The 20,445-nt window shown below is 40.5% G+C and overlaps 1 protein-coding gene across 4 annotated transcripts in view; it reads right to left on the bottom strand.

The window, feature by feature from the left end:
- The window catches only part of rap1gapb (RAP1 GTPase activating protein b), a 68,585-nt gene that overhangs the window by 40,379 nt on the left and 7,761 nt on the right, over positions 1–20,445 (bottom strand). For 3 of the 4 annotated variants that reach the window (XM_078249091.1, XM_078249086.1, XM_078249088.1), the window contains exon 2: positions 15,212–15,241. In XM_078249091.1, the coding sequence (XP_078105217.1) occupies positions 15,212–15,241 (30 nt within the window). Of the gene's footprint in view, positions 1–4,016; positions 4,339–15,211; positions 15,242–20,445 lie in introns of those variants that run through there. The other variant, XM_078249089.1, reaches the window with a different exon arrangement.

Below are 20,445 nucleotides of genomic sequence, written 5' to 3'. Positions count from 1 at the left end.
TCCTCAAGTGGCCACCCAATGAACTGCAGTTTTTAGCAGTTCCATGCTGGCTTCAATTTCAGAACCGGAGGGTGCCACTTGGTTGGGTCTCTGTTAGTCTATATCCTTCACGTTCCACATCATGCATCACATGCTCCGGTGCTGCAGGAAATTCCGCCGGATGCATGTATTTTCCATTTCCTTCCGCTTTCTTTGTGTTGCAATTTTAAATTCGGTGGATTTATGAGGACAATGGTTAACTGCTCCTACAATCTCTGCATGGTAAATTGAGACAGCTAGCTAGACTAGCTGTCCAATCTGAGTTTTCTCTCGCACGACTATTTTGCAGTGGTTCTGTGCGGAATTTAGCATTCTGGTTTGACGATTCTGATTGTTTTTAAGAAATGCCAATAAACCAGAGCACGTTTTTCTCCCTTCCCCGAATGCTATCTGGAGTAGACCCTCCTTTAGCGTGCTTTGGAGGAGGGTCTGGCAAAGCGAGACTATGTCTCTGTAAATTAAAGAGTATGGTCTAGATCTGCTCTATATGAAAAGTTTCATGAGATAACTTCTGTTGCGATTTGGTGCTTTATAAATTAAACTGACTTGACTCACATTAATAATGCAACTATGCAATGGACAAACCAAAATGTCTGCAATCAGAAAGCCCCATTGTGTTAATAATATTATGTATATTACAGCAAAATCACACATTTTATCTAGGAGACCTAGAGTTATATAAACAGCTCATTATTTTATTAAGATGAATTAAACAGTGGTGTGTCCTAATGAGCTTTGGACCTGGTGACTGGCACAGGTCAAGCCCATGCACAGCAGCAGCCAGGTGGCTGGGTCACTGTGTCACGTCAGCGGGATGATTGGCACACTGGAGGCACATCCCAAGCAACATTTACCTAGCCAGCTTAAACAATCAGTTCACTGCCTTTTGCCAAGCTGCACACACATGACTCATGCACTCTCTGCAAACACATTGCTCATGCCAATGTTAATTACTAAAAAGATCCTTGATCAACTGCTGTTATGGGCAGAGTGTGCGGTCACTACCACAAGTGTGTGCGTGGGGGCGATCACGTAAGGCTTGTATCATGTGGACACGCTGACAGTTTTGTTGTTATTACTTAGAATTCCACATGGGGCGACAGAAACTATACGCACTATAGCTTTAAAACAGCACATTCTAAAGTGTTTACATCAAGCCCCAGAGTAAAAATGAATTAATGGCTAACTTAGACATTTATGTTGGTATAGACCATGAGCAAAACTCCAAAAGAACTGGTATCACTTTCAAACCATTCACACTCTGGATTACGATGCTCTTAATTATAAAATAACAGGTTTTTATATTAATTTCTGGCAGAAGAAAGTTTCTAAAATAGACACAAAGCAGTCTGAAACTTAAAACACCAATTATTCCTGTGTGTTGCCAGCAGCTGCCTCCACTGACTGCTGGATCATGAGCCCTGATAAGACTTCCATCTTTCTGTAGTCCGATCATGGCTCAGGCTCGAGGAGCACCTGCAAATACAAATGAGCTGGACTACAATGAATGCTCCGCAAACTGAATTTTAAACATACATTTGAGTAGGACGGGTCTGTTTTGGGTTGCTGTAGTTACAGAGAGCCACTGAGAGGGTCAGGGTCAGTCAGATACAGCAAAACAGTTGAACCATTATTTGTGTATGTTAAGAATGAATATATCAATTACACAATAAAATGTGTGTTTCCTCGAGAGGGGTAACCTTTGAAATGAAGACCAAAGCTTCAGTCCACACCATAAGTGCCATGTTTGGTTTGCTGACAAGTTTAAAACAATAACTATTATTATTTTACTCAACAAAAAAAGCAAAACTAAACCAGCAACATATGGTGTGCCGTGTGGTATTCACTGTATATTGCGATTATTCATGCTTAGGCATTACCAATTATCATGCTGTTGGACACAGCAAAAGAAAAATGTGCTGTGTTTCTGCCATCCAATAATGTGTTGATTTTAATATTTAATAAATGAGTAAAATGATGACAAAGGAAAATCTTTGATGACAATTATTGCATCGACGTTGCACCACTCAAGGAAGTGTACAGATAATTTGTCATTATCAGTTTATCAGTTGTGCTAAGCCCCATAAACTCTAACCAGAATAACTGCAGTCATTACAGTTACAAAAAGATGCAGTGCCCTGCTACACCATGAACTACTACAACTACTATTTCTAATTCCATTATCTTTATTGTGACTATTATTGCCACTGTTCATCACATCCCCAACCGGCACCTTCAGACACTGCCTACCAAGATCCTGGGTCTGTCCGAAGTTTCTTCCTAAAAGGGAGTTTTCCTCGCCACTGTCGCACTAAATTCTTGCTCTTGGGGGAATTACTGGAATTGTTGGGTCTTTGTAAATTATAGAGTGTGGACTAGACCTACTCTATCTAAAGTGTCTTGAGATAACTATTGTTATGATTTTATACTATAAATAAAATTGAATTTAAATTGAATTGAATTGAAAAAGATACGTTATGAAACCAAATAACGCTTAAAGCTTATAATAAAAAGACAAAGAATTACAAGGTTAATGTAAAGGCTCATCTCGAAGGTTCACCGGCAGAAATCTACGATAGTAAATATTGTTGATCCCAGACTAAATACGGGCTGAAAATGACTACTGCATGTCTGCTAGCCCAGCAGATGCATTTTTTTCTTTGGCAAACAAAAGATAGGCGCAGGCACTGCAGGAAGGGTTAGATATCATCGGATTGAGTGCAGCTCTGGTAGAGTAACCTTGTCTATTAATGGTAGACTAATTGTCCGTTAAAGGGCTTTAGCAGACAAGCCCTCCTCAGCAAGAAGACCGCGGGGCATCTTGCATTAATAAAGAGATCAGGAGTGCTATCCATTACTTAGCCACTATAACCCAAATACGTAATGTTTTCTGTGTATGCAACAAGAAGCAAAACATTCCTGGTGGGTAATAGTAATGATCCAGCTACTAGCTTTTTTTCAGTTAAACAGGGATTTATAGCTACTTCCGAAATAACTCCCTCTGATTTTACAAAACAACAAAAAATAACATGCTCTGGTGCAGCATGCTTATCATCTCGTCAATCAGTCCACCAGCTAAACCGCCAGTCAGGCAGCAGCAAGACTTGTATGTCAAGGTTAATCTGACGTCTTCTCTCTGTCTGAATCTGTCAACATGATTACAGCCTGTTGGCTCTGACTGCTCTTCAAAAAACTGAGCTGAAAAGAAGAAATGATTGGAACTCTGCCAAAATCTACTTTTATTTTTCTTGATTTGCTTACAACCAATTCGCTGGGTGTAAAGCTTTAAGTGTAGCAGCATCTACACTATCAGTCCCATCAAGAGAGCCCCTCTCTTGATGTCACAAAAAGACAATACTGGAGTTGCTCCAGCAAGAGTGAATTGGGGACACAAGCACAAACTTTGCAGACATTCTGGCACATTTTCTTCTTGATAATTGTTGACGTAACAGTCAAATGAAGCTTGACTGAATGTGAAAAGCTCAAAGCAATGTAGGAGACGAGAATGTTGTTTTTCTAATTCATTTTCACTGGAGCAGCTCCAGGTTTTGCCTTTCAACGCCATTATAGGATTAAATTCTTGCTCTGGGCTTGAGTTCCTAGATTTATAAATACTGAAGAAATGTAATATTTAGATCATAATTTTGCTTTAAGAGTACTGTCTTGCTTGGCTGCATCTTTCCTTCTACCAGCACACTACACACACCGACACACACATTGACACACACCCACACACACACACACACACACACACACACACACACACACACACACACACACAAACCCGGAAGCTTTGCAGGTCCACTTAGTAGAGAGCAACTAATCTGATCAAGTACAGCAGCTAATGCACAATGTATTGTGTCTGTCCATTTCTCTCCCTCATCTGTCTGTCTTGTAAGCTACCTCAATGTATCTATCTTTCAACAGTTTCTCTCTCTACAAGCACAGTGCACTCCATCATCCCAGCCCATGCTTACCTGTCTGCAGTGCCTCACTTGCAACTCGGTCTCTTCTCCTCAACAACTTGGTGCTCCTCTGCGTATCGCTCCCTCTGTGCGTCTGACTCAGAGAGACACAGTCTCTCTACGCTCCAACACCTGCTATCGGGGATCAGCCTCTCTCCCGTCAGATGATACTGAGAGTAGCCCTCCCGTCAGATGATACTGAGAGTAGCCCTCCTTCTATTCTCCCTTTCAGCCCTACCCTGCTCGTCTTACTCTCTCCCTCGCTTCCCCTTCCACACATGCGTGCATTTTCCTGACTGTGTTTATTCGGAGGCAGGCAGTAAAGCTATCTTCTCTTTATTTCCTGCTCTCTCTCTCTGCCGATGTCTTCCCTTTGTTAGCTTTCCATCTTCATCTCCACCTCCCCTCTTTTCCCTTGATCTGAGAGCTTTCCATCCGAGCCGTGGGTGTTGCTTTGCTTTGGATTTGCCTCAGTGAGTCTGCTTGTTAAGAACAGATTATGCTTTTTCAATAGGAAAATGCTGCGGCCGGATGTCGACTTGAGAGCAAAGTTTTCCAAAAAAAAGGGGACATTACCTCATCTAAAAGGTGACATCAAATCTGTCTGTCCAATTATTTGCTTTGCTCTGCCAGCTTCTTCCAACATCATAAAAACTCTTTTCATAAATTAGCCTCACCATCCCATTGTCCATTTGACACATTAGTGGCAGACAGTTAGCTGAAAAGCTCTCAAACAGTGCAGATTTTGAAGCACACTCACACATAATGGAGAAAATCACTTGCTCAGCCCACAGACGAATAAGCACAGGTCAGTTTTGTCCACTGTATTACTGAGAAATCACATTTCCCTAATCCTCATAAGACAGTACAAGCCATCACTACACATTACGTGCACAGTCACAAAAAAGTGGTCTCTTAAAAGGCATTCACTGGATTTTAATCGCCTGTTCACGTACACCCTTCTGCACCAAACAGTACAAACTAACGGTATCTACAAATAAGTGTTTCAATGATATATCCCTTTATCATCCGAAAAAAGTCCAACATAGAATGTACTTTGGAGCAGCTCACAGATACTCCTACTCTGAGTTCACAGGAGTTGATTTTTTCAGAATAAAACGATGATTCAGAATGTGTCACATACATTTCTTTGGTATTACACAACTTTGTAACAGTAATTGCACTTTTATACAGGTATATCCCACGCATATAGTAATCTATGCAAGTGAAAACAAAAGCCAAAAAAGATCTCTATATACAGGGTGTGATTCGTGAAGAAAGCAGAGGGGGGGAGATGTTTTTTGATCGCGGACAACAAAACAAAACATGCAAGAATTAAATCCCTCTTCCAATACCATGGATATAGTGCCACTCGGCCAGATATGCTAAAACACGTATGCACTTCAATATCCAATGGAAAATAATCTCAAAATGAAATAGCACACCGTGGTGTCAACATAAAACACAGCGCTTCCAAGCCGGAGAGCGGAGTTCACTATATGCGGCAAAAACAAAATACTTTCACCCAGGAAATGCTCGTTTGCTCCTCGGGAGTGTTCTAATCCAAATCCAATCTTTTTCCCAAACTTAATGAATAGTTTTGGTTCCTAAACTCAACTGTCAGCGCCGCATGACACTTATTTTTTCTGGCTTAACTCAACTACCATGGCCCCTGAAAGGACCGTCCTCTGGCGGTGCCTGTATCCGGCTCACAGTCGCCTATTGGCGCCTAAACAACTGCCGCTGGTAGCTGGCGTCCCAGAGCTCTGTAGCGGCTAAATACAACCAGCAACTGCCAGCTCAGATTTTATCGTTCTATCGCACTATAGACAGTTCACGTTACGACGCTTTTTAGTTTAAAATACTTCTATTTTTTATATATAATATATGGTCTATTGCATTGATCGCTTTGAGGGGGGATACATTTTGTCCCCACCAGGGATAAAAATAATTCAGCAGGGGCAGGGACATGTAGACCAGAAAGGGGCAAATTGCACCCTGTACATATATAATAAACAATACATTCCTTTACCAAACGTGTTACACCTTTTGGAAAACCAGAATCTTATGAACATCCTCCAGCGACTTTGCTCTGAGGCATCACCTCTGAAAACAGATTAAGCTGCTTGCTAAGGTTAGAGTTACAGTTCTACTAAGAGTACCGAGCTTCAGAAAATGTTGGTGGTAGAGCCAATCGATAAGCCAGGCTGCAGGCCCTGAAACAAACCCATAAGGGGATGTGAGCAAAGCCTTTGGGTGGCCTGTTGGCTTGTCCACGCCCTCATGGGTGTATAATGTTTCAGGTAGCCAAGAGCTATCCTACGCACACACTGAAAGGAACACACAAAGCCTGTATTCTTTTCATTTACTGCTCAGAAGGTTCTGTGTTACAATGGATCACCGAGAGTACATTGTGGTTTTCCAGTAGCAGTAGCAGTAGGGTCCCAGGTAAGCTGCTCTAACACTCACTTGATAGTGTTACCCCAAGGAGGGCAAGAAATGCCTGAACAAAGTTGAGCTCCAATGAATGACGCATGCAGGTCAAATACAATCAACTCCTCTCTGTCTGTTTGAAGCCTCTGAGCTGTCAGTGGTGTGGAGCTGGAGATGAAACAGGATCTTTGTTTTCACGCAGCAGAACAAATAGAGTCAAATCAGGAGGAGGCTCAGTAAACAAATTAGCAGTATTTTATTTCAAGTGAGTCCATCGGAATTTAGAATTGTCAAGATAATCAGACAGTGTGCAATTACAAGAGCAATTGTATGTGGGTCATGCTGAGACTCTTACCACTCCCCCCCCACACACACACATTTCTCATTTCATTAGTTTCATCCCCCTCTCTGTCTATCTCTCATCATGGCTGTCTGCTTCCTGAGGCAGCCGGATAAATTTAACATTTACACACCACCCTACTGCAGAGAATACTCTTGGAAAAAGTAAAAGTAACACTTATGAATAATTTTGTCCGTGTAACACCCATCATACAGTATATGTGAGGACAACAAATCTTGCTTAAGTCTCGCTTCCTAACTGTAGTGTAGCTGCAGCCTCGAGTGACACCTAGGGTGTAGCTAAAAAAAACTTTGTAAAACTGCCTCTGCAGCTCTAGTGAACTCTGCCAAAGGTCTAGCAGCTCTGTGGATGGATGAAACATTTCAAAGATTCAGGGAGATACAAAATAAAAAATGACATGTTGTATATAACAACAGCTATGTATAGCAGAACAATCATACACCTTAGTTTAGTTAAAGGAATCCGTTTTGATTCCCTGCTGTCACAGTTTCTAAACGTGTGGGCAGGTAAGGTAGCAGGTAACTACAATTACAAAGTGTATGAGAATCGTTTTGTCCTGGTTTGCCTTAAAAGGGTCAGTGCAAGCCTAAAATATATATATTTTTTTTAAGAAAAAAGAAAAGAAAAGATTATTCATCCATACAAACAACTTTTCCACTATGGTTAAGTTGAAAGACAGCGGGATCAGGCTGATACAAGAGCCAATCCCATTTTACATATCACTACAGTATATCAAGTACTGTGTACATGTACTGTAACTGCTTGCATTTGAGTGCCATGGAGACAGGCTGCGTTCAGACCAAATCTGGCACTGTGGCAAATTGTGCAGTCCTGTTTAACCAATCAATCATAATAATCCTATTAAACCCCCCAAATGTAGCAAAAGTAGCCTTTATATTTCACAATTATTGTTTTCCGTTCTTGTTGTATTGTTTACATTTCCAACCGGACTTAAAAAGGCACCTTCATTTCACATCAGCTAGACAAGAAAAGACGGAAGGGTTGTGCTTTGTGCTGGAGCTTGTTTCAGGAAACAATCAGCTGTTCCACAAGGACCTGGGGAGTTGAGGATAGGTGCTTCTGTTTAGTTTTTTTCCTTGTTTTTGTCCCCCATCCCACAGAAGCTATAGAGGCAGTCCTAAACGGACTACCCCCATTCAAATGAATAAAACTGGGGGTTTTGCCGCAGCACCGGATTTAGTGTGAATTCTACCTTATGCAGGCCAGTACTGAACACACACGGTTTTGTTTTTGACCACTAGCAGCACAATGGAACTATATTTTTACAAGTGGGTCCCTATTTTGTTTGTATCGTGCACAAGGATGCAAATATGAGTATATATTTTGTGCATTTGACATCTTTCACACTACTCTGCTGATGGACAAGTCCAACAAATGAGGCAATGTGTCAACAACCGAGAAGAAGAAGAAGACTGCCAGCAAGCAAAATGGATGCAAACAATACAGGATTTGAAATATCTAAAAAAAAATGGCTTTGCAAATGTTTTATGAGGGCAGAAATGATACTCAACACTTTGTTACACCACACGGATACACACAATGTGTTTTGGCAATTAACACTGAATGTGAACATAACTTTGGTATGTTTACAAGAAAACTGGGCACCTTTAAACTAAGGCAGGAAAAGAGGAACAAGATAACTTTCTATCATAAATGTAATTATTGTGTGTTTCCTTGGGGTGCGAGGTGGGAATGGAAGCAGTTCTTCAACACAACAACAGTGTTGTCAGCAATCCCAGAACCCCGCTGACTCTCATAATTACCTTGCGTTTGGGCAGCCCTCTCTATTGATTTTGGCAGTGATAAACCTGAACCCAAACTGGGTGTGAAAGCACAGGACTGTAAGGGGGGCAGGTAGCATATGGAAGACAGGCTGGAGCTCATCCACAGTTCACTAACACAACAATTCCCTGATTTCCCGTCAGACTGCACTCAAGTGTTGTCTTTTGCACTTTACATTTGATGTCATTTATGTATATCCACTAAATCCTAAGAACTACATTAGTGTCTGTCTGTGAACAATATTGGCTCCAGGGAACACCAAAGTAAACTTTATATTCAATCAATTTAACAACACAAAAACAACTTCTGTAATATCAGCAATATTTTTTACATAATGCACCATTTAAGTAATTTCTTAGTAGGTATATTAGACAGACATTCCCAAACATTTTTAAAAATAAAATTCTGAAAGTATTTTCCTATCCTAACTTGATTGATGAAGTTGATTGATCCTGCCCACTCTGCTGTGTTTCTGAGTGCTAATAAGGTGATTAGTGTTCATTACGTGGACATGCAGGGCTGTCAGCAGCTGCTCCACATGGGCACTGTGGCTGAGCACAAAAAGGAGACAAAAAAGACAACACCACAGCCAACCTCAAGCAGAGACTGAAGCAGAGATAATTGAATAAGAAATGTTGGAATATGACATGGTAATATGGTAATGTTGAAGCATAAAAACAGCATACAACACTAGAAAATAAAAAGTTATTTCGTTTACAGCCTTGATACTGTAAAATGCCTTCATTACTTTGTAGAAAATCAACAAAAAACTGAACTAATTGCCACATCTGACCACAAGGGTTTCTGAGCTGTGCTGAAAACCTCATCACCAAACATGCCTTCACCATTTTCCAGACAAAAAGATGTGCCACGTTTCATCTGCAGTGACAACTTGTGCCTTAAAGAAGAATTCCGGTCGATTTCAACACGTAGCTATGTTGTTTGTGGTCTGGGAGTGCGGTCAGTAGTCGAGAAAAACGAAAATAATCGGTGTTGCCTACACCGAGTTACGCTCCTGCTGGAGTTCGCACCCAGGTGGCTGAAATGGAGGAGGTTTTAAACATGCTTTTAGCCTCTTAACATGTTCCAGATGTCATTACATGTGCCTAACCATGTGAAGTGATTCCTTCCGAGTGGTGATGTCCATAGTAATGCCAGCACTCGCTCTTTTCAGTAAAGTCGTCCTCATCAAAACAGCGGGGATACATTCACTTCCAGCTAACAGCATCACCGGTCTGTTTTACACCAAATATTCTCTGGTCCAGCTCAGCTAAAAACACCGGATCTGCAGCACGTTACCGTGTCGGTCACTACCAAGCCTGTGTGTAATCAACGTGATCTTCACCTGACTCACCTCACCTGTCCTGCTTTTCTTACAGACATGTGAACTCACCACAAACAGATTGCCTCGTTCATGGACTCGCTGCGCTGCTGAGACTAAATAAGGGAAACACTGGAATGAATATTTGGCGTTATTTCACCGCGTTTATTTAACCATTGTAATTCGTGGCCATCGTTTTTTGGTGGAAAAAATAAGTTTTGGAATATTGGATTGTATGAGTTCGACAGTTGACTTGTGTGGACTTCACTGGAACACCCGGAACTAAACAGAGGTATGTGCACTGGCTGAATTAGCACAACTTGTATGCATTTCTTTCACATCTACTACAGTCATATTCACTGTGTTCACTTGGAAAGGAATCAGTTCACATGGTTAGGCACTTGTAATGACATCTCGAAACATGTTAAGAGGCTAAAAGCATGTTTAAAACCTGCCCGGTTTCAGCCGCCTGGGTGCGAACTCCAGCAGAGTATAACTCGGTGTAGGCAACACCAATTATTTTCATTTTTCTCGCTACTGACAGCACTCCCGTGACCACAAACAACAGAGCTACAGTGTTGAAATCGACCGGAATTCTCCTTTAAACATGAGCTTAGAAACTTGCAGTTGACGACATTGATTGAATATATATGATAATAAGAAGAACGATTTGATAGTTCTGAACAATGGTTAGAAATGCCACAAAGCAAACCCTATATGTCTGGGTGAAACAATTGTACTGCAGTGTACGAGTCATTCATCTTTGCTCCCTGTCATTCTACTTAAATTGAAGAGTCTCCGGAATTGAGATGCAATAAAAGCTTGATTATATGTAGTTGACCTCCTGATAAAGTCAAATGGCTGCAAGCAACATTGCACCCTCAATAAGTCGGAACTCTTCAATTAATTAGCTGATACATCTATATTAAGTGAAGAGGCTAAGGAAGTGGGACTGGGAGGACTATAGAGTAGGTGCCTGTGTGTGTTGTATCATTATAATCAGTGTTTGAAAAGTATCTTTCAACATTCAAACAGCAATAACCCTTCTCTGTCAAAGTGTCCTAAAACTGAACATTATAATCATCAAAAAGATGCAATTTAAAGTGTGGCAAAAGGGTGGAGCTTACTTCAAAAAAGATCCTAAAATGCATGGCTCTTTTCTCATCTACCATGGCAGCTGCAGTCTACCATGTATTTAACTGAACAGGTGCACTGAGTAACAGGCGAACCCCATCTGCTAAAATTACTTCCAGCATCACAGCGCTGCTCTCTGATTGTGCCCTCTGCACAACCTGTAAAAGAAGACCACATTGCAACTGCTTTACGTCATAATGTTTTCCTGGACACACCTGTCTGGGTCACAGCAGGGGTCTCCCTCTTGCCTGGTTTCAGATCACACAGTCAGTCCATCGACAAAAAAAAACAACCTTGGTGTTTTTTACTAAGGGTGGGGGGGAATTCCTGTATCGTTCCTTCCCTAGAATCAATATGTTTTATTTATATTTTTTACCAATGATCCACCGAAATATTTTCTGTTTATACGGCACCGCTGATGGGGACTACATCATATCCGTTTTCTGACCGAAAGCAGAGAATCCATGTTATGTACTTCTTTACAAATGAAAGAAATGTCTGACATGTGATGTGCATTCTTCTTAGAAAACAATTCGTTTTTAGAAATGTCTCCTGATGTATTGTCGCTAGAAGTGTATTATTCAACTTTTGTTTTTGTTCAAGAAGGAAAAGAAAATCGAAATACTCAATACTATCGAATCGCAATACTTCTAGACATCACAATAAATGAAAATAACAATACAAATCGAATTGGCGCCAACGTATCGTGAAAGAATCAAATCGGGACAAAGCATATCGTCCCAGCCCTATGATAAAACTAAGCCACTCTGGCTTTATGAAACGGTTCCACAGACTCGACCTGGGTTTAATGAGCGCTTCATCTATAAATGAAGAAAAAAAAAGCTTAGAAAAAGGATTTTGTTATCACTCAAGCCTCAAGAGGCAATTAACACATTTGTTTTATTATGCAAGATATGAATAGTAAGATAAGAGGTTTCATAAAATTACTGCATATTTGGAAGTGGTATATTGCATCATGTTTTCAGTAGAAAAGACTCTAGCTAAAGTTATTTTTTTACCACTATGAAAATATTTTATTCAGGTTTATTGTTGATATTTCAGGCACTGGGACATAGACACACCTTCAGATGGTCCAGCCAAGTGCCAGTCTGGTGGGAAAAGATCGCTTTCACGCCTATAGTTTGGTAGCCTCGGTGCGATTCGGGGGTGAAGTTGCAACACTGTTGCATTTTTTATTTGGTTCGGTTAGCTTTTACACTATCTAACGCACCAAACAGCGCATGCAATCAGCATGGTTATAATCTGTACTGCCAGGCTAATTCTGTCCAGGAATGGTTCAATTAACATTACAATGATTCTGGTTTGATGCAGCGGCATTAGATCTCATTCCAATTGAACATCTGTGAGTTTGGAATTTGTTTTTGGGTGCAACGCAACATTAGGAAGGGTCCCCTAATATTTTGTTCATTTTTTGCCTTAATGTCTAATAAGGCAAATGTAAACAGCTCGTTTATCACCATGACAGTCAAGTCATGCCCTCACTGAGCACAACCCTTGATCTTACCATTGAGCTACACTTGGCTACTCTCTTTTCCTCTTTGCTTTCGCCACACAACACTGACTCTTATATTAGGAAGGAGACCGGCCATTAACAGCAAGCTGAAGAGGCGCAGATGCCCAATTAGAGCCCCACTCTTTCCCATCGTTCAACACTGAGGACCACTCCATTACCACGCAGCTTCTCGTGTCAGTCAAAGGGTTGCTCCGAGTCACAGCTCTGGTGCTTTGTGTTTACTGCCAAGAGTAGATAACAGACATACCTCGAGCTGTGCATGTACATTATATGCCACATGATCTCAAAGAGGAGGCCCTTGAGGGGCGTCCCTAACCAAACAAGTTAATTGAAAAACAAATGTAATTCATATTTAGAATACAATAGAAATGCTGATCACATTGTTCCGCTTTATTAGATGCATCACCAGACTGCATCACTAGACTGAAAAAGCTTTTCCCCCATTAGTGCAGAATTGAGTTGTAAGGGACAATGCAGTTATTCTGGCCTCCTTATTGCAGCACTGCAAGAGCTTTAGACTGAGAAAGCGAAGCACCACCATTATCGAGAGCAATCAAGCTAATGAGCGTTTAATTGGGAACACTGTGCTGTGAGCCGTTTTGCACCTCAAAATATGTGTGTTCCCGCCAAAATGGAGAGATTTTTCTTGTCCAAAACTTCAGGGCTAATCAAGTCAAGTCAAAGAGAAAGTGTCTGTGAGCCAGCCAGGGTGAGATGATGGAGACGGTTGTGACAACCAGAGTGACAGAAAAGTATGTTTGTCCCCCCCCACATACACTCACACCTGGCTGGTTGAGGATAACGTTGTGATGGATTTGAGGAAGTGGCACATGACAGGGGATCCTGGAAAGACACTTTGTAATGACAGACACTGTGGTTTGAAGCCGCTGTAGTAAATCTCACTGACATGGTGCTGTTCCTAACACAATAGCTGTGTGACGGCTAGGTAGCAGACATGGAGTCATACACAAACAACAACTGAGATGTGTCCTAATTACGTCATAAACCTTTTCTGAGGCCATCCAACCATATATGATATTGGGTTAGGGTTAGGGATTATAATCAGAGAGCTCTGCTGTGGATAGCTAGCCCTGAGGCTCCATTAGCATGTGCTACAGACCTGTTTGCGAAAGAGAGAAACCCGAATCCTCATAATGAAACTCACTCTCTGATGAGCCTGAATCATCCTTGCACATTCAATTTTCCCTTTCCAGTATACCCTCCCATTGTACTATCCAGACTCATTATGACTCTATTTTTTTATGACCCTTTAGCCCATTTGATGTATAATAACGAAGCAACACAATCTTTTTTCAGCTGCTGGCGAGCTGCGCTAAGAGCCTTGTAAACAAAAGGACAAAATCCCTCTGAACAAAAATTGCTTTATTGCATGTGACACAGAAACAAAACAAAAACACTCAAGAAAATGCAATTAATATTTTGTCTCTCTCCCTCCCTTCTCTTTCCATTTTTCTCTTTAATTCAACTCAGGGATGGACAGTGTTTTGCTAATTACCCGTGATAATTTGATATTATATATTGTATATATTGATATTTGCTGCCTTGAATCCATGCCATAAGAAACTCTCCACATTAGCACGTCTGCATATTACAATTATATAATATCAATAAAACATCACAAACATGGCCTTGTATATAAAGTTCCATAACTCACAGTACCACAAACAGCTAAGTTTAATGGGTTCAGTACTGCAATATATAATATGAAATACCTCCAATTTTTACTCAAATTTAAAGTGGTGTTATCAATCTTTCTGGTTGAGACCTCAGAGGTGTGTGCCCCACATGGCCAGCTGGTATGATACACATATGTGTGTTCCCTTTCACCCTCCATCTGCTCTTGCCCCTGTATTTACAGCCACACATTCATTTCTCCATGCTATGAGACTACCTGCCAATAGACAACATTGCAAGCTCTACTATCTCCATTTCAACAATGCTAAGTGAGTAAATAATTGTATGCATAATTGAAATTCTTATCACCAGGCAGGAAAAAGCCAAGGGTAGAGATAAAGAAGAGGAAATGTGTGCTTATGGTTTTACTGCTCTAAAAATAGAGGTCTTATCAGCCTTCACCTTTTTTAACTCTATCTTTACTCGGGTCATCATGTCTTCACTTAAAAAAATTAGGTTTTGAGAATATTAAAGTGAAGAGGCTTTCCTTTATCACAGTACTTCTTCCTGTAAGTAACTGACTAAGCAATACATTCATGGACCAATCAAATTCTATCTCTATTCTCCTCATGCTGAGTCAACTGGCTGTTAAAGTATGGAAAATGTCTTCTTTATTGCTGCAGCACACAACAGAAAGTCATGCTGACAGGGTGCAACAAAAAGACACTACGAATGCTAAATCTGAACTCTTGACAGACGTTCTTTTCACGTTTGATTCTGCTTTCAGATGATTGAAGTTAGAAATCTATTCAAAACGGTGGTTGGTCAAGTGGAATAAGAAGGAAGCAACAATATTGTAGCCTCCACCTCAAAAATGTCAGAAGTTGGAAATGCAACGTTTGGGAAGAGAGTGTTGGGAGCAGTCAAGCATGACACAACAATCTCTGATGCATAATGTTTTTAATAATAATAAGGAGAGGACTCACCACAAGGTCCTGGAGAAGCTCTTGTCAACTCTAGAGAGAAACAAAGTGACAGTAGATCAGTTTACATCCTTATGCATCCCAGAAAGTTGCTACAAACATCTGGAGAAGGTGAAACGGGAAAAGGTAAGACGTGTGAGTTATCTAACTGATAGAACAATACTGAATTATTTTAGTGGAGTAGACTAAGAATAATTTAAATTTATTTCAATTCTTTATTGATCCTGGGCATTTTTTTTCTTCCAATAAATATAAGAGGACATTTTTATGATATTAAGGACAACCTAAAATAACGTTATTATCACTTTGTCATCTCTTGGCAAGCAGTTGCTAATTACAGATGAAGCTGACACAGAGAACTGTTAATTGAACATTTATTTTGAGTTGTCTGATAAATGTCAGTCCAAAGTTTGATTAATGCTTGAATTTGACTATGAAAACCATGTGTAGCAATATATAATATTGAGGAGGTGACGCATAGTGATGCATCATGATATCAAATTGATTTGAATCATTAACAGGATAATCATAATCGAATCGTGATACTAGTGAAGATTCACACCCCTATTCAACACTCTACAGAGATTATAGGAACTACAGAGTCAGGCGATAATTATTTGTGTCACTATACAGACGACCCCTTTCACAATACAAGTGGTAATTTGATCTGTTGCTAACACAGAAATATTGGTTAGTGCAGCTTTAATGTCTTCAACAATATACACCCATAATGTGCCTCCATGAAGCCAGTTGAATAGGATCCACATTGCCTCCCTCCACTGCTTCTTTTTTATAATTTTTATTTACCTTTATTTAACCAGGAAGAGACTCATTGAGATTAAAAATCTCTTTTTCAAGAGTACCCTGGCCAAGACAGGCAGCAGTACAACCACACATACACAAAAACACTAAAAACATAAAACAACTGAAACAGCAAATCCCTCAAAGTCAACCACAATCCTAAACACATCAGGCAAAACATCTACAGCCAGATGTGGCTGCCTCCAAGTCAATCAACATCCTCTTAAAAGCGACCAATGAGACCATCATTAAGTTTCATGGATTTCTGTAACTTGTTCCATGTAGAGGGAGCAGCAAACTTAAACACCTTTTCCCCCCAGCTTAGTTCTAACCTTTGGAACAGACAGAAGGAAAAGATCCTGGGAACAAAGAGTGTAAGTCTTGATACTATTTACACTGATATAGGTCAGAAGGTAGGATGGTTCTGCTTCCTTGTCTTCCCTCTACTTCATTTATCTATACCTCAGCCTGTCATCCGCTTGCCAAGTCTAACCAGGGTGGGATTGCCTCAAAGATAGAAAGAAGGGGCAGCTGGTGCAGTGCAGGGTAGGCAGCAGTCCAGAAATGTCTGAATGGGGGTGGGTGCCAAATTGCGAGATAGAGTCAAATATCACCTATGATAAAAAGGTAAATTAAGGCAAGCAAAAAAAACATGCAAAGCTAATTAAGCATGCAGGAAATATATAAGCAATTAATAACAAGAAATGTTTCTGTTGGATGAGTAATGACAGAGGGAGAAAGATAAAGTATGTGTGCCTGTAGATAAAATTAACTGCCAGGGAGCGAAAGAGGGAAAAAGAGATAATAAGGCAGTATCCCTCTGTTGGTGCATTCCATTTAGTATTAGGGGTCTAGGAGTGTTTTGTGTGGCTGGTTCACTTTTCCATTTACCATGCATACAAATGATGCCAGGCAAAAACTCCCACCTGGATCAATCTTTAAAGCCCTGAGTGTGGAAAATCAATCTTCTGATAATCACAGTTTATCCCTTTCTCCCCAGGGCTAGGCCAATCAAATAATCACCATTGTCAATCGATGTCAACACACTCACAGTCACTCGCTCCATTCGTCAGTAGCAACAACATGATAACAACATTAAGGTAATTAAAGCCATCCTAAGGCAGTTACACACCAACCAGACGGCCGACCGTTGGCAGAAGAGGCAGTTGGACTGATCAGTCTCCCCGAGTTGGTCAAAAAAGTGCCTCGGAACACACCAAAGCAACAAGACGTAATACGTCTCCATAACAGCAGGCGGCGCTAATCTGTATTGTCGCCCAAAAAATTTAAACCGGCAGCTGATTGGACAAACGCGTCACATGGATCTGGCTGCTGCTTCCAGATTTGGGATTTTTCGAACGGCCATTACTGGCGACTCATTCAGATTACGATCTCATATTGTACTAAAATAGACATTTTAAGCGAGAAATAGGCCATGCAGTTGCTGAATCATTCAGTCTTCATTTCAGATCAACAAAGGTCAGTTTAAAAGATTTTCGTCAGATTTTGAGAGGCTTAGTCACGCTCATTGCCATTTCCGGGTGAGTCCCAACTGCCCTGTCTCCGACTAAGCATGTCAGGTCGGCGAAACGGACAGCTCCTCCAACAGACGACGGCACGGAACACACCGAACAGACTCGAGTCACTGACCTCGCCAGACTGTCCAACGGCCAATTATTGGCCTGCTGTGTAACTGCTTTAAGTGAATAAAGACAGGATGGCAACTGAAGTTTGTTTTAAGTATAGTGTGCAATAGCAATGTGTCAAGGAGACTCAGGTCAGTGTGAGGTTACTGCAGCTGTCATCTAAGTAATTACCTTTAAAGAAAAATCCACAGTCTCTTCCTTTCCAAGATTTCTCAAGAAGTAAAATGCAATCCAATGGGTAATGCCAACTTATGTGACTTTGACAGGTCCAGTAGCATGTTAGGTGCTATAAAATCAATATACTCGCTCACCCACAGTTTGAAACCAATATCTGTCTACATTGAAAGTAAGACAATGTATTGATTATAGGTCTCATGGAAAAACCTTTTAAAATGATAAATGAGATTCCCGGCAATGTCACAAACCAATATTCACCCAAGGTGAGTTTGGAGTAAGGGATGCATTCAGAGGCAACACTTACTGCGCAGCACATCTCATGTGATTTACTATCACCATCAAAATCATTTATTTATGCACAGGGAAGTTTTGGATAGATAAGAAACAAGTGCACATTCTGATACTGTATGGGTTTCTACTAAAAGTGCAGCTTTAAACCTTGTTTTAGCTTGAACATGGCTTCTTCGCATATTCAACAAATGAATTCAAACACACAGACACAGCCCCGCCTTATTGCCGCCAAAGATTTATTTCACTCATTGCTTTAGATCTACAGTGCAGCACTACAGACTGGGGCCAGCATGATACAGTAATATAATAAAGTAAGGGCTGCAACTAACAAGTATTTTCAACACATTCTCATAACTAAACAACATTATAGGTCGATTTCCAAAGACTCCCAAATGAACAAATCCGACCGTTCTATTTACTGTCGACTGTTACATTTGGAGGTGTGGGATTTGAAAGAAGTTGGTATTTAGGAGGCAAGAAGGGTCTAATGAAAAGTGATACCAAATTGTATTTTAGAAAATTAAATAAAAAATTGGGTTTTGATTTTTATCATTCTTATAAAATCTGTCTCTTGTCCCCCAACATTAGGGAAGTGTAATTACTAAATTGTTGGCCTACACATTTAAGTTAGTCTTTAGTAGGATTGGGCATCGAGAACCGGTTCCAACTTGGAATCGTTTCAATATTGGAATCGTTTGGAAAATCTGGTTTCGAATCCGATCATCGCTTCCAAATTTAACATGCACAAGTTTTGGTTTCTGTAGCAGCCACAATACTTCCATGCGCCTGTTGTGTTCCAGCAATGGAAAATGGTAAGCGGCGTTCTAGTGTGGCTTTATTTTACGTTGAAAAAAATTAAGTTAATAAAACTGTAAATCACCATTGAATCAAAATAAAATGTTCCTCTTATCTGTGAAAGCATGTGACCCGTTTCAACTTCACCCCTCAAAGAATCGGAATCGAGAATCAATAAGAACCAAAATCAAAAGGAAGAATGGGAATTGGAATCAGAATTGTTAAAATCAAAATGATGCCCAACTCCTCTTCAGGGAGCAGTGGGTCAATATTCAATGGCATGCCCACACCACTGGGTGGCATAATCGAGCTAGTGGTCAAACCAGGTCTGTGTATCTGTGTATCTGTGCATGTCTGTCTTCACACTGATAGCCCTGTTTCTGCCAACTAGCTCACCAGCCTGTTATAATCTTTAGTTCAGTCTCTCCTCCCTCCCCCCTCCCACCCCCAACCCCATTTCCCTCTTTGTTGTCCTCCCTTCTCTCTTATTTTCGTACTTGTATCTGTTGTAAAAATGTTTTGAATAAAAGAGGATGAAGAAGAGAGGATGGGGTGATGCAAGAAATGGAAACAGTATCACTGCAGTGTGTCTGACATCAAACACGTTACTTCATGCACACTCTTACAGCCTTTGGTTCTGTCAGAAACAGCTCACCTTTGTGCACGACTGTAAAAATGTATTTGCCATGCAAACATTATGCATGTTGCTGGTGAGTGCTCTGCTCTTTTCCTGTGTTTGTTGCTCAGTGTTGAGAATGGAAATATTAGTTTGCAAGTTTCTGATACGGTTGGCTATTATCCCCCTGCTGACACAGGCAACACACTCTTTTGGTGTCAGGAGTGAAAAACAGATAATCTCCAATTACTGTGGATGTACATGACACTCACTCGAGGAAGGACAATCAAATAGATAGAAGGTAACAAAATGGGCTTGGCTGTTGTAAATTTAAAGCCATTTAACCAATGAGCTTTTATATTTATATTTGAAAAGTTCAAGACATTTAAAGTAATTGCTCATAACAAGATTCAAAAATAGATTAAAGAGGATCTATTATGCTCATTATTAGGTTCATACTTGTATTTTGTGTTTCTATTAGAACATGTTTACTCACCTTAATGTTAAAAAAAACCACTTTATTTTTCTCATACTGCCCATGGCTGCTGCATGTGTATTCACCCTCTGTCTGAGACGCTCTGTCTCTTTAAGACCCACTCCCAATAAATGCCCAGTCTGCTCTGATTGGTCAGCGTTCCTGGTTCTTCTGCATCTGTGCTCTTGTTGATTGCGAGTGAGTGAAACAGACTGTGTTGTGCTAATTCTTCAAAATTATTAAAATTCTAAATTCATCAAATTAAGTGCCATATCACTGTTTTCCAAGAGGCTGTAGCTGCAATCTGGTTGCCATGGTTATGGATTAGGTCCGACTATTATCCACACACTCATTCTTAACCTGTTACTTAACCGTTAAACAGGAAGTAATATTGGCTGGAGGGGGGCTTTAAAACACAAGATGTTTCCTTCTCAAC

The sequence above is a fragment of the Sander vitreus genome, chromosome 4 (genome assembly GCF_031162955.1).
Source record: "Sander vitreus isolate 19-12246 chromosome 4, sanVit1, whole genome shotgun sequence".
In the NCBI taxonomy this organism is placed as follows: Eukaryota; Metazoa; Chordata; class Actinopteri; order Perciformes; family Percidae; genus Sander; species Sander vitreus.
This window is presented reverse-complemented; position numbering and strand designations above follow the sequence as displayed.